This window comes from Danio aesculapii, chromosome 3, assembly GCF_903798145.1.
Source record: "Danio aesculapii chromosome 3, fDanAes4.1, whole genome shotgun sequence".
NCBI classification, from domain to species: Eukaryota; Metazoa; Chordata; class Actinopteri; order Cypriniformes; family Danionidae; genus Danio; species Danio aesculapii.
The window spans coordinates 4,436,866-4,452,422 of NC_079437.1; the positions used below are offsets into that span (position 1 = coordinate 4,436,866).

Below are 15,557 nucleotides of genomic sequence, written 5' to 3' on the forward strand. Positions count from 1 at the left end.
GGCTGTAGCCCAGCCCTTATCCGCCAGCTCATCAAAATTTGGCCCCTTTTTTTTTTTCCGCCAAACAGCTTATACTGTTACAGCCATTAAAATAGACTACTCAACTGTGCGGGTGGATGATTTGTTTCGGTCAGTGGAAATTAAGAATTTAATTAATGCTTCACTTCCACAATCCTCTGTAAAATATTTGCTCATTTTTTAATATGTCATACTTTTAAAGATTACGCCTTGAGCGTCTGGTTTTTCCTTGGTGCTGCTGATGTGCTTTTATTACATTTAGATTTCAAAGAAACTATATTAATATTAAAAAAGGAAGCGAATCATAATGAATGCCCTCAAATAATGTAGCCTTTGACAGCAAGCATCAGTGTTTCTTGAGATTGAAATAAGAATAAGCGATGATGAGGCGGAGCAGTGCTAGATATGTGCATAATTGGAATAAAATCCTGCAGGCGTCCCTGGACTTACAGTTGGGCATTGTGCATAACCAGTCGGCTCATCATTTAAAGTTGTCACTATTCGAGAAGTTTGTCCTTCCTCTAGTGTTTATAACAGTTTTAAGTTCACCAGTGGCAATTTTTCTCTTTCTGTTCTCTATTGTAGCCTACGTGGCTGGAAATCTCTGCGCAAGGCATCACTGGCGCTTCCGGACCACACGCAACCGAAGTTTTTTCTAATGCAGGCCCGAAGCCTGATAAGCATGCTAGCTATGAAGGGAAAATTGGCCCGAAGCCCGGCCCGAGGGGCAGAAAACAGTCTAGCCCCATCGGGCTCGGACTCAAACGCAGGGCTCTACCCTCTGCTTCCTTCCCTGTTTTTTACGATCATATGATATATGGGAAAATCGAACGAATGTGATGTCTCATGATACATGTTTCATCCTAAGACGTTTAGCCTACTGGTGAAAACGTATTTCTGTGTGTGTGTGTGTCACAACTGTTTGTAATCAGCTGGAATGTTTGGCTCCTTTGCTTAAGCGTTCAATAATGCCGCAGAGAGTTTTTGCTGTCCAGGCCAACATGTGTGCAGCATAAAATGTGAATTTGTGACTTTGTAGCGTGAATAAGAAGGAAGTGTTACTTTCTGTACGTTAGTGCATGTGTGGTGTGTACCTTCAGACTGGGGCTCTGTCGTCAATACACTGGTCACACATAAAGGTAACGTCTATGTTTCTGTTTTTGGCAAAGAACTTACTAAACACGCACACAATACATTAAGGAATTTTGGTACAACCGGAAACCACATCCTAAAAATAGAACTAATACTACGGGAATGTTTTCTTTGGTGTTCAACGGAAAAAAAGAGTCATGCCGCTTTGAATGACGAACTTCTTCTGTGTTTCAAATTTTTCCAGTCTGTCTCTCATTTGTCCAGCCCGTAACCTCCCCCTCATCCTCAAACTCTTTTTTTATTTTTTTTTGAAAGGGTGTGATTCGCTGGAAACACTGAGCTGACGTGTGATCTTTTCTGATTGGTTAACGCATACCTTGTGTAACGTGAGTACAGTTACCCAAGCCTTAAGGAATAGGCTGTAGCAATCATTTCCAAGACCCCCGCGACATCATTAACAGCCACGAGGAAACTCCATTTGCTGTCTGGATTCAAGATATCCTCAGGTTTGACTTTTACATTTATGTTGTGAAATCTGTTTTATTGAACCTAATCAACAGATTTATGGACAGCCTGGGAATATTGGTTTTATCAGAAGCATAGCTTATAGAGGTCTTGAGTGGACAGAATACATGTTTTATGAAGGGTCAGAAATGTTGAAATTTTAAGAATGGGTTTTAAACCACAGCGGTTTGAACTGTAGTTCTGCCGATTGACTAAAGTTATCAGTATTGATGGTAAAAAAACTGTACATTCTAGTCAAACCAACGAAAATAAGGGCATTATTAATAGCTATAAATGTAGGAGAGCATTGATATTATGTGATTGTATTGTATTGCAATATGAAACAGTTAAGTGTTGATGATAAATCAAAAGTAATTCACAAATACTTGATAATGAGATGATTTAATGACAATAATTCTGTATGGTTACAACTGAATAAATTACGAAATAACTGTATAAAATGATCAAATATGAAATGATAAAACATAGGATATAAATTGTACCCAGCTTAAATGTAAAATTAAAGTTACCAGAGGTAGAAGAAGAGACACGGGGAGGGAGAGAGAGACAAAGAGAGCAGGCCCAGAAGTTAGCCTGATTGCAGTAGAGTCAGAGAAGATGGAGGAGAGGAGCAGAGCAAGAAAGCACAGAGAGAGAGAGAAAGAGGCCAAAGCAGAGTTTCCCGCCTATTTTCTATTTTTCTTGACCATGTGACTACAGCCCAAATGCTGAGACATTCAAACTGACCAATCAACATGCGACCACATCGTAAAACCCCCAAAGTCCACATACCAGGCTCTGATCTTATCAGTATCTACCTTTGGAGTCAGTATGGACCTTCTTTGGTGAAAGACATGTTTTCCATATAAACAAATGCATATGATAACAAAATGTTGATGAGAAAATGCTTGAAAATGTTTATTAGCAGATGAGCTTTTGTTACATGAAGACCCCTGATTTTTGCTCTTTAGTGATTTCCGTTTTCTCAGAAAATATGGTGGAGGTCTTCCCTGCCCCGAAGTCCAGCATTGTTCCTCTCTGTGGCCAAACTTATTACAGGTCATACAAAGCCTGTTTTGTTTGCCTGAGGGTTGATTGCTGTGATCATCTGAGGTTTGAGGGTTTTTAAGACTCTCTAATGCTTCTACACCATGCGTCTTGGCTGTGCTATGGTGTGGCATCACCTCAAGTACTGAAACCGACAAACTCTTTTGAGCTTCGGCATCTGAACAAATCATTTCAGATTTATTACAGGTAACTTCATCTGAGAAGTGAACATGCTTTTCAATCCCACCGCTGTTAAGCATTGGAGACACAAACTTCTGTGCTTTTAGCATAGCTTTTAAATCTGCAATGGAGTCTGTTTGACTTCTGCATTTTTCAGCAGAGCTAACTGTTCAGCTAATAAATTATCGAGCTGTAACTGGAGATCTAGAATTTTTGCCTCTGACTTTTCTGCCTCTGATTTGTGATCATCATCAAATTCTTCATGTCTAGCCTTTATAATTGAAGGTATTTCCAACATCACGTTATGCAGTCCTGAGTAGCACATGTAATTTAGTGCTTCAATTATATCACCACGTTTTGATTTCTTTCCATTTTTGCCAATTACATCCCACCATGCAAATAATGTAGAGTCTGAGTCTGTTAACTCAAGTCCTTCACAGTTTGCACAATGAAGGTTCAACTTTTTCAGTCCATAAAGCAAACAGTACATCACTTTCTTTAGAAATGAACCCTTCCATCCATGAGGAGGTCATCTGAAATTTACCAAATTGAACTATTGAAACAAATTACAGTCTTGTAAATTCTGTTTCATGCAATTTAAGCAAATGGTCTTGTGGTTAGAAGGCCAGTTTTAATCCATTGACCAGGTCAGCTGTGAAAAACCAGCTAAGACCGGCTAAAGTAAATTTCAGAAAAACTCACTGCAAAGGATCCAGGTTTCTTGCACCATCTGTTGGAATGGGTTTTAAACCAAAGCGGTTCGAACTGTAGTTCTGCCGAATGACTAAACAGTTATCAGTATTGATGGTAAAAAACTGTCCAGTCAAACCATTCTTCTGCAATCTTATACCAAAAACAGACATAAGGGCAGTATTAATAGCTATAAATGTGAGAGAGCGTTGATATTATGTGATTGTATTGTATTGCAATATGAAACAGTTAAGTGTTGATGTTAAATCAAAAGTAATTCACAAATACTTGATAATGAGATGATTTAATGACAATAATTCTCTATGGTTACAACTGAATTAATTACAAAATAACTGTATGAAATGATCAAATATGAAATGATAAAGCATATGATATAAATTGTACCCAGCTTAAATGTTAAATTAAAGTTACCAGAGGTAGAAGGAGAGACACAGGGGGAGGGAGAGAGAGACAAAGAGAGCAGGCCCAGAAGTTAGCCTGACTGCAGTAGAGTCAGAAAAGATAGACTCCAGAGGAGGAGAGGAGCCGAGCAGGAAAGCAGACCAGCAAAAGACAGGCCAGGAAAAGCCCCAGAGCAGAGTTTACTACCTATTTTGTATCTTTCTTGACCATGTGACTAAAGCCCAAATGCTGAGACATTCAAACTGACCAATCAACATGTGACCACATCGTAAAACCCCCAAAGTCCACACACCAGGCCCTGATCTTATCAGTATCTGTCTTTGGACCTTCTTGAGTCAAAAACACATGTTTTTCCATATAAACAAATGCATTTAATAATTTTCATTTCTACATACGGTTAACTAATACTCAAATTGTCTGGTTGCCTCCTGCTCATTCATACTAAAAGAATAGTTAACTTAGTAATTTCCATACAACTTGCTAATATCAGTGATTTAATGTTAAAAAGATCTTCATGCTGCCGTGCCACACTGTACCGTACAGTCAAATGCGCCTTAACAATCTAAATAAATCACGTCACAACATAATGGTAGCGCAGACTCCACTTAATCTACTGGATACAAAAGATTTCAGGAGAATAACAGAACTTAACACTTCACATTCAAGTGTATCATGCCAATTACAGAATCAAAGAATCAAAGCCAATTCAGAAATGCAGAACATCAATTACTCAAAGATAAATCCAAGAGTTAGGGATGGATGAAGTACGTTGCAGCATTTAAGGATGCTTTCACACCTGCCTTATTTAGTTTGGTTGAATTGCACTAGAGTTCGTTTTCCCTCTTGGTGTGGTTCGTTTGGGCAGGTGTGAATGTAGCAATCGTACTCGAGTGCGAACCAAAATAGCATACCGAGAACTCCTTGAAGAGGTGGTCTCAGTACACCTTCAAATGAACCCTGGAGCGGTTCGTTTGTGGTGAGAATATGATCCGAACTAAAACATACCCAACCACAGAAAGTACTGTGCCTTTTTAACTAATCCAGCTGCCATAGGCCGAATGCGCTGTGCATTATGAAATGTGGAGGAAAATATTTGTTGACAGTGCTTTACCAACAGAGAGAGAAAGAGGGGGAAAAACATTACCTGAGAGATCGTTGGTAATATTTCCGGAAGATGTCGCAGTTTAACCTAATTAATTCACGCCTCCTGAAGCCGCAGGTGTGCTTCATTTTTGAAATGTATAGTTTGTCTAAAGTGATGTATACAAGCTATATAGTATAATACGAGCAGGGATACAATCAGCCAGCGCGGTCGTAGCTCCATAGTCAAAAGATTTTGTCTTCCGGTTTGTTTACTTGCGGGAGTTCCATTGGCATTTTCCCACAAATGAATTCTGGCCAATCGAGAAGCAGTTTAGGAAATACGTTCAATAACATCTGGCCAATGAGAGATGTGAATTTTGTCAGATGACTGCATTTTAGTTCTTTTCATCTGGTTCGGACCAAAGCCAGCAGCGTGGTGTGAAAACGACCCAAAGACGTCAGAAACTGCTACAATGTATCATTTGTTGCCCTTGGTCTGGACCAAATGAACCGAACTACAGATGTGAAAGCACCCTTAGGGCGTACTCACACTATGCTATCTGAACCGTAACCAGGCCTGTTTCCCGGATCGTTTGAGTGCTCTGAATCGGCTTCAGGGCCGTCGGGGGAGACGAGACGGGGGACAAGCATGCTTTGGCCAGGTTCAAGGCAACTGTACATAGTGTGAGTACGCCCTAAGTCTCTAATGCAGAGCTCAGAGACTCAAACACTGCAACTGGGTATCCTGGCTACAATATGAATATCTTTGCACCTTTCCCTTAAATACTCAAACAGCCATAAATTCAAGACAATTGAAGCTTCACAAAGACTCTTGCCTGGTAATGAGTTGATGTGTGAACCATTTGCTCTGGGGTGGGAGATCTGGCAAAGATCTTATCAAAGCCGAAACCCAGATCAATATACACAAGTGAAATATTACAGGGAAATTGGGACCACTTTACCAGTCACACGGAGACATTTAAAATGATACCAAACATGAGTATAGAGCTACGAGATACACCATATTAAAAACCTCTACACTGGTGGGGAAAGTAAAGGGGGGCTCAAGGTGGGTGACTAAGAAATTTGAACACCTGGTTTTCATAGCTGATCTTCTTCTCAGATGAGAAAGTTTATTGTTTTAGTGTCTGGGCATCCTTGTGGTCTCGCCTCAGGGATTTCCACAACAGTTCTCAGGGTTTCATACTATGGAGAGACTTAGTCATCCTTACATGAGTAAAGAGCAAATGCAAGTATGTGCAAATAACAGCAAATGTCTTTGGTGTCAATATAATGTTTCAGTGTTGTTCTGTTTGAAATGTTTATTCTAAAATCTGTTGTTTGTGTGTTTGTTATTAAACAGAAGATCTAAAATCTGAGCAGCAGATTCATCTTTATCTGAAAGGCCTTACCAAACCTGTTGATGTGAGTATATATTTGTCCTTACCTATGAAGATTTGACAGTTTTTCCATGTATATATTATTTTCTGAATAATTTGTATTGAATAGTGAATTCCTAGGAGTTTATATTCAACAAAGATTTAACCACAGGTAATTTATGAGGATATATTATGTTATAACTTGACATTGGGATTAAGGTTGTGCGATGTTGACCAATTTGGCATCGTACGATGTCTAACGTGAAACATCGCGATGGACAATGGCATTGTCGTCATAGGCGGCAGTGAATTACTTATTTATGAATAATTAAATAAGTTAAAAGGAATTAATTATTTGTAGTCTACACTCTCAGAAAAAAAGGTACACGGTGGTACAAATAATGTTCCTTAAGGCAGTGTTTCCCAACCTTGTTCCTGAAGGCACACCAACAGTACATCTTTTGGATGTCTCCCTTATCTGAACCATTCATTTCAGGTTTTCAAGTCTCTTCTAATATTCTGATGATTTGATTCAGGTGTATTTGAATAGGGAGAGATTGAAAATGTGTACTGTTGGTGTGCCTTCAGGAACAGGGTTGGGAAACACTGCCTTAAGGAACAGTTTTGTACCTATAAAAGTTGTACCTTATATGGTACAGAAAATACCTCTTATGATACTCATCTGTACCTTTATGGTACACTTGAAATGAAGGTACATAAGTGTTGGACAACTCCTTCTTTATTACAATATCTATGAAAATAATTATGACTGGAAAGGCAAAGTGATTTTATGAATAATTTCCATGTCCTTAAAGGTACAAACTGCAATGGTACAAATTTCTTTGTCTTAAGGTACAATTCTGTTCCATAAAAAGGTACTGCCCCAGTGACAAGGGTTTGTCCCTTCTTTGTTACAACATTGTACCATTTTTTTCTGAGAGTGTACCGTTTCAACTACCTGACCCGCATGGTCTTTGTTTTGCCCATAACCAAATCATAAATAAATAAAGATGAGTTACACACAAATTACCTCCTGTCAATCACTTTTTCCGCGCGACTCTGGCATGAATAGGCAGAGTGAGCTGTGCCGTTATAATGGCGTCGACAAACTTGGTTGGTAAAAAAGTTGCACAACCAACAGCAACCAACCAACAGTATCTGAGGTTTTAGCAACAAGTACAAGCGTGAAAGTGAAAGATTGAAGCAGTGTACTGACGCTTTGACACTTTATCTGATAAGACTCAAAAGACTGAAGAGTCGTTAGATAGAGACAAGATTAATTAAATATCACGTTTAACAACTATAGTGAGACTTCATCCAGCGGTAGATCCTTGATAAACTGTCCGACGTGCACTGCTCTCTGGGGTTTTGTGCTCAAAGCACCCGCTGACTGCCTGGAGCTCAGACGCGCACATGACAGTGTGTGTGTGTGGTCACATGATGTGCGTTTTCAGCTATAGTGTGGACGGAGGGCTGTTCAGAAAGGCTAGATGAAACACCAGTGTGGACGTGGATCATTTTCGTTCTAAAATGCCATTTTAAAACTAAGATGTATTAGTATAAACGGGCCCTAAGTGTGTAAACGGGGGCAGGGCGGAGGATCTCGATGCCAGCTCAGCATTGTGATGTCTATTGGCCATCGGCGATTGACGATGACATCGTCTATTGACCCAGCCCTAATTGGGATAGATAGATAGATAGATAGATAGAGAGATAGATAGATAGATAGATAGAGAGATAGATAGATAGATAGATAGATAGATAGATAGATAGATAGATAGATAGATAGATAGATAGATAGATAGATAGATAGATAGATAGATAGATAGATAGATAGATAGATAGATATTATGGAATTTTTTTTGTACAGTAAAAACTCAAGCTTTATGTTATTCAACTAACATTTATCTTTTTAAAACACTGCTTCACCGACTACATAAGATATGATATTTCAGCATGTTTCTTTCAAGCCTTCCAATTTGCATTCATGTTTTAATTTGGTCATATCTGTAGTAAATATTAAACTACACACACCAGCATCACATCAGCAATTATGTGGTTGCCTCACCCATAAAATTGATTTGATTTCATTTGAACACATTTACTTAAAAGGGATATGATCTGGCTGTGTATATATGTGCAATTCACCTCAGGGTTGAAGGAGGCTGAATGAAAGTTGTTATTACAGCATGTTGCCTTTATTCACTTCATTCTCCTCCTGACAGAAAGAATGAAGCGTCTGAACATCGCTCTCCTTTTGCTCCTCGCCTTCGGTTCATCGAGTGCTGGGAAAACATTCTGGACTTACCTAGGAACGCGCTGTATTGAAGACTGCAAGGTCTACTGGGGCGAGTACAAGTGCAAGACTATTGCTAAAGATGGACAGATCGAGACAATGTACTGTTCGCCTGAAGAAAACACAGACTACTGGGGCAGGAGGTGCAAAGGGTGCGAGAAGCATGGATATGACTACTATTGGTGCCAAATTGATTTATTTCAGTGGGGATACTGTGGGTTGGTAAGCATTGAAAACAATCATTATGGGTCTCAAACAGGCGCCCTCTGCTCCAGTGAGTGTGGAAAAAGTAGTAAAGGCTACTATCATTGTGTGGTTGAAGATGGGCTTGATTACTGTTCACCTGATGAAAACACAGATTACATGAACAGACAGTGTAAAGTAGACAGCCCATGTGGAAAGCACAATAATGACTACAAGTGGTGTGCAGTGGAGGGTGGCTGGGGTTACTGTGGGCTCACGGAGCCAAAGATGTTCCACCACCGGACTCATAAAAATGATGTTTGCATTAACGAATGTCGGTATTCTAAGAGTAAAAATTATTACTGGTGCGACACGGTCAATAGCAGGGAATACTGCTCTCCAGAGGTAGATGTAACTTATAGAGGCATTCCCTGTCACCCAGATCACTCCTGTGGCTTACATGGCAAAAGTTACAACTGGTGCTGGACCTCAGAGACAAAACGTGGTTACTGTGGGCCCATTGAGCCTGCAGAGTGCTCATACGTCACTGATACACATCTCAGCAGCAGAACCCCTGAAAACAACCTCAAGGAAATTGTGGCATGCAAAACGACAAAGAGATTGACGACCACCATTTCTGTTGAGCCAGCTTCTAGGTTCATTGCTGATGGAAGTGCGTTTAGACAAGACGTGGAATTCTTAATCAAACAATGGCACAATGGGTATCTGCTGGATGAGGCCCGCTCTAATCTGATACACTCTCCCATTGTTCGTATTGATATGAAGAGTCCCGTAAACCTCAACAACCAACGATACTACAACCTACAGGTCCTGGTGAATATACCAGGGAAGACTCCCCGAAGCGTCATCTTGTCCCAGGTCCTTGTGCCTCAGGGAGTCCCAGCCCGTTACATTCGCAAAGCCTTTCTGGAGGGTCTCAAGTTGCGAGGTCGCATTATTATTGATGTTACAAAAAATCAGGTTTAGATCCGTAAGTTTGACTTTCTGCTTTAATGTTCTCTGCTGATGGAATGACTTAGCTTAAGTGTCCTTAAGTAATGTAAAAGTATGTTTTAAGCATACTTCATGTATTAACAGCTATGTACTAATAGTACACTTGAAAGTGTTGAGACTAAATTGGCTCATTTTTAGTATATAAAAGAATGTTTTCAGTGTACTATAAGTGTAACAGTAGTAGTAGTAGTAGTAGTAACTAGTCTACAATGACATTTTTCATTTGTACTGCCAGTGAACTCGTGAGTATACTAGTGGTATACTTCTGTAATACCTGTGAATAAACAAGTACTTGAGCAAATTACCAGTTTGTCCTATGCTCATTATTTAGCCATTACATTTAACCTATACAACTGTACACACAGTAAAGGCTGATTTATACTTCTGCGTCAAGCCCATGCATATGCTCCGGCGAAGCCTTCACGTGGTCGCATACCCCTCATCATGGCCACCACCGACGCACACCTGAGGTGGGAGCTGACGCATATGCAACAACTTTAATCATAAGGTAAACACAAAACAACAGTTTCAATCTGGAGCTCCTTCATGGGACTCGACACTTGTAAACAGTCGCTCCAATGGGTTCGTGCGGCTCTCACCCACACCCACACTTATCAGTGCTATAAAGCTGACCAATCACAGAGCTTGCGCTATGCGTCACTGCGAGATGTGGTTACATTTTTTGAGAGGTCAGCATCGGCGAAGGCTGTGCGACCGTGCTGCCCTACGCGTGCGCATGACGCAGAAGTATTAATCAGCCTTAATAGACACACACACATCCTCAACAATTCCTGGCATTGCAGGGACTCAAACCTGCAACCTTTGGACCATAAAGCTGACTCTTTCAACAACAAGTGGCCTTTTGAAAAAAGTATTCGATTTCCAAATATATTTTATATTCATCTGTGCATTGTAAATTTAAATATAAAAAATGTGCACTGCTTTTATATATTTTTGACAATACAAAGTGTTAAAGGGCACCTATTTTACCTCTTTTTCGAAAAATTTTATATAAGTCTTTTGTGTCTCCAGAATGTGTCTGTAAAGTTTCAGCTCAAAACACCCTTCAGATTATTTAATATAGCTTTCAGAATATTTGATTTCCTGCTCTAAACACACTGTAGCTGTTTTTGTGGCCTGTGCCTTTAATGCTAGTTCTCCCCGCCCACCGTTCCCACGTGCCTGTCAGAGTGTGCCTCAATCTCCATCTCAGCAGCGTCAGATAAACAACACAGTGACTGACATGAAGGAAGCAGATCTCACGTAACGTGAGAAATACTACAGGAACAACTTTCCCAATGATTATTTGATGTATTTGTTGTGGAGGTGCAATTATGAGACAAACACAATGTTGTTACAAAGTTCACACTCACACACACAGTGCGCGCATTTAATTTTGCACTGTTTTTGCATGGCAAATGTGACAGAATACACGTTAATATCCACTGCTGTATGGATATCCCGTGTGTTAATGTACAAAATAAACCTGATTTAACCTCCACAAAACGGATTGAATTATAATTGTACTGACTTGCAGCTGTGGTGATGAATTACAGCGGTTTTACTGTCTTTATTATAAACCCATCTCTTACTTGATCTATGGTAACATCTAGTTTAGTAACAGACTCACAAGTAGAAAAATTAGATGTTACATCTGTCGGTGAATCTAAAAAGGAACTCTGATGTGTACTCAGATGAGAATTGTTTAAAACACTGGATCCTGCATCAAATCTATTTAAAAATATATTAATTTCACCCACCCAGTTCAGTCCAACAGAGGAAGTACATCTCTTTACACTATTACCAGATCCAGACATCCTATTTAGATCACTCCATACATCTCTAACATTATTTTGTTGTAGTTTATGTTCCATTTAAGATTTATAGTTATAGTTCTTTCCTCTCTTTATTTTTAATTTTTAGCTGTTTCTGAACCTGCTTAAGTTCCTCTCGATCACCTGCTAAGAATGCCCTCTTTTTTTCATTTAATACTGCCTTTAATTCAGGGATCACCCATGGCTCATTGTTTGAGTAGCATTTAACCTTGTTTGTGGGTACTGTGTTCTCAACACAAAAGTTTATATAATCAGTTATACACTCCTTTAGACTGTCAATGTCCTCGTTATAGGATTTGCATAGAACTGGGAGTCTGCTGAATCAAAACAATCCATCAATGCCTCATAAACAGAATCAGACCATACTTGAACTGTTCTGATCTCTGGTGGCTGCTTCCTTACAGCCGGAACATAGACAGATCTGATGTAAATAAGATTATGGTCCGATCGCCCCAAAAGAAGCATAGGCATCTTTCACATTTGCATATAGTAAGTCCAGAGTTTTACAGTCTTGTGCCACAGTCCACATACTGGGTAAAAGTGTACATTTATTCAATGTCAATTGTCAATATTTGCTGTCCACTTTGCATTTTTTTGACATTGTGCTAGTCCCAGAAACAGTTTACATTGTGTAACGTTACGCTAACGTCTAAATTAGTGAGTAGGGTAAAGCGCAACAGCACCACCTGCGTCCTAATATTGTAATTGTCACAGACCTAATATTTAAAGTGAGCACATGCCACTTAAACTTCATTAACAAAACATGTTGTCGGGCCTGATTAAATGTTTTGGCAGGCCGCATTTGGCCCGCGGGCCTTGTAATTGACACATGTGGCCTTAACAGTCTGCTCAGCGCACCTATCCGTGCGCACTAAGTGGAAGCGGTTCAATGCAACCACTGAGTTTCTCATTCAGCCATGTCTCGGTAAAACACATAAAACTGCACTCACGATACTCCTGCTGTGTTCTTACAAGCATCGTCAGCTCCTCTGTCTTGTTCCCAAGCAATCGAATATTACCCATAATAATAACAGGCAGGGGTGGCTTGTATCGCCTTTGCTTTCATCGGTGTTTCACACCAGCTCTACACCCTCTTCATCATCTCCTAAGTTCCATAGGAATTTCCAGTGTAGGTACGTTGATGTATGCCAAAGTGCCAGGCGTTGCTCTCTTGAATAAATGACGGCGTCGGCATTTGCAAAACCCATTCTTACAGATGGTGCCGAAACCCGGGATCTTTTGCAGTAAGTTTTTAGCTGGATTTTCACAGCTGACCTGGTGAATGGATTAAAACTGGCCTTCTAACCACAAGAGTGGGTAGATCTGCTTTTATTGTTTCTCTATTTGCTTAAATAGCATGATACAGAATTTACAAGACTGCAAATCATTTCAGTAGTTCAATTTGGTGTATTTCAGATTACCTCCTCATGGATGGAAGGGTTCATTTCTAAAGAAAGTGATGTATTGTTTGCTTTATGGACCAAAAAAGTTGAACCTACATTGTGCAAACTTAGCAAAGAAGGGCTTGAGTTAACAGACTCAGACTCTACATTGTTTGCATGGTGGGATGTAATTGGCAAAAATGAAAAGAAATCAAAACGTGGTGATATAATTGAAGCACTAAATTACATGTGTTACTCAGGACTGCGTAACGTGATGTCAGAAATAACTTCAATTATAAAGGCTAGATGTGAAGAATTTGATGATGTTCACAAATCAGAGGCAGAAAAGTCAGAGGAATAAATTCTAGATCTCCAGTTACAGCTCGATAATTTATTAGCTGAACGGTTAGCTCTGCTGAAAAATGCAGAAGTCAAAAATTCACCATTGCAGATTTAAAAGCTATGCTAAAAGCACAGAAGTTTGTGTCTCCCAAAATGCTTAACAGCTGTGGGATTGAAAAGCATGTTCACTTCTCAGATGAAGTTACCTGTAATAAATCTGAAATGATTTGTTCAGATGCCGTAGCTCAAAAGAGTTTGTCGGTTTCAGTACTTGAGGTGATGCCACACCATAGCGCAGCCAAGACGCATGATGTAGAAGCATTAGAGAGTCTTAAAAACCCTCAAACCTCTGATGATCACAGCAATCAACCCTCAGGCAAACAAAACAGGCTTTGTATGACCTGTTATAAGTTTGGCCACAGAGAGGAACAATGTTGAACTTCGGGGCAGGGAAGACCTCCACCATATTTTCTGAGAAAACGGAAATCACTAAAGAGCAAAAATCAGTGGTCTTCATGTAACAAAAACTGATCTGCTAATAACACTCTTAGTGAACTAACTGCATTGCTAATACAAGGCCTGCAACTGTTAACTTCCTTTGCTGGTGGGTTTGCAGCCTGATAGCAATAAATGTTAATAATTGCTGATCCGGTTTGCATTTCCAAATTTGTTATATTTGTGTTATACACATTTTCATTTCCATAGAACACAATGGTATTGTGTGATACTACACGTACACATAGACTGAGTAATTCCTTAAAACGTGATTTTCTTACTGTAGGTGTAAAAACACTCAGGTTTGAGGTTATGGAAGCCACAGATGCATTCTAGACCGTATGTCATGTATGAAAAAGGAATTAACTGTATGCTGAAATTCATTCATTTTAAGGTACTTGTGTTTATATGTTGGATGAGTCTCATCTCCTAAAAGTGGTAAACTCTGCTATCCTCAATATAGCTGCAGTTTAAACTACATACAGGAGTATAGAATTGCCTTGTGGCTCCAGTGTAATAACTGCAGTAACTATGAAAATGCTTTCTCACAGGATTCAGCCTTAAACATTGCACTTTATCATACTCCCTTAAAAAACATTGATTTGGAAGTATTTTGAGCCAGACTACATTCACATCTCATGCTCAAATTTTATGCTGGCTCCCTGTTACAACAGGACTAAATTTTACACACTGTCGTAAAACTTCCACCTTTTGTTATGAGCATGTTTACACAAACACATAGCCTCAGCTGGAACACTGCCACACAGAGAACAACATTTTAAATATTCAGACACACATAGTCAAATACACATTTGTCTGACACTGCTTCACATAGATTTTACAGGTTTTTGAGTCTTTTTAATCAGACTTGTGGATTATCATAACTATAGATTTTTTCATCTTGTGTTGTTATTTTGGTTTCTTTTGGTTATTTAATCAGTTACTTACTATTTGTTTCAACAAGTTATATCAAAATGTAAATTGGGATTCAAAATGCTGAAATATTGTTGCTTCTGTAACATTATTGACATCTCTACAACAAAAGTTATTTGTGTTCACTTTGTATTTAACCCATTTAAATGCAGTTGTGATTGTCTTTGAACATTGATTCATTTAATCCACTGTATTTGGTTACACTGAATATTTTGCTGATACTCTTAACCAGCTATTGTTGATTTTGTTGTAAAGCAATTTAATTTTGATGTTTCCAGATATTGTGTAAAGAGCTTGTTTGCTTTTTATTTTGTCTTCATCTTGACCATATTTTTAATCACATTATTTAAGGGCATTTTGCTTGATCAATCCTTTGATCAATGACAAATGCCATGTGCTTGCTTTTGCTGTTTGTTGTGCCATTTGCTGTTTTTAAAAACAGGATCCATGGAGAAAAGATTCACGTCTTGTGATCAACCTCAAAAGAAGAGCAGGGGATAATTTGCGTATAAGCAGTGAAACACCATTCAATTGAAACCTCTCACACAGGCCTGAAGGACAACAAAGACTGACCAACCTTATACCTGCAACAAGCCTGGACAGGAATTCCGAAGATGAAAACAGCACACATCACAAAGCATATTATCATTATTACCCTGCT

General features: G+C 39.2%; 1 protein-coding gene across 1 annotated transcript; it reads left to right on the plus strand.

Annotated features, from left to right (window-relative positions):
• Positions 1-1,428: 1,428 nt before the first annotated feature.
• LOC130217705 (uncharacterized) lies at positions 1,429-10,213 on the plus strand. The gene is made up of 3 exons (XM_056449886.1): positions 1,429-1,616; positions 6,401-6,462; positions 8,642-10,213. Exon 3 carries the CDS (start codon positions 8,647-8,649, stop codon positions 9,880-9,882), a length of 1,236 nt encoding a protein of 411 aa, XP_056305861.1. The 5' UTR covers positions 1,429-1,616; positions 6,401-6,462; positions 8,642-8,646; the 3' UTR covers positions 9,883-10,213.
• Positions 10,214-15,557: the final 5,344 nt, after the last annotated feature.

Coding starts and splice junctions, on each gene's coding strand:
- LOC130217705 (XM_056449886.1), top strand. CDS start 8,647: ATGAAGCGTCTGAACATCGCTCTCCTTTTGCTCCTCGCCTTCGGTTCA.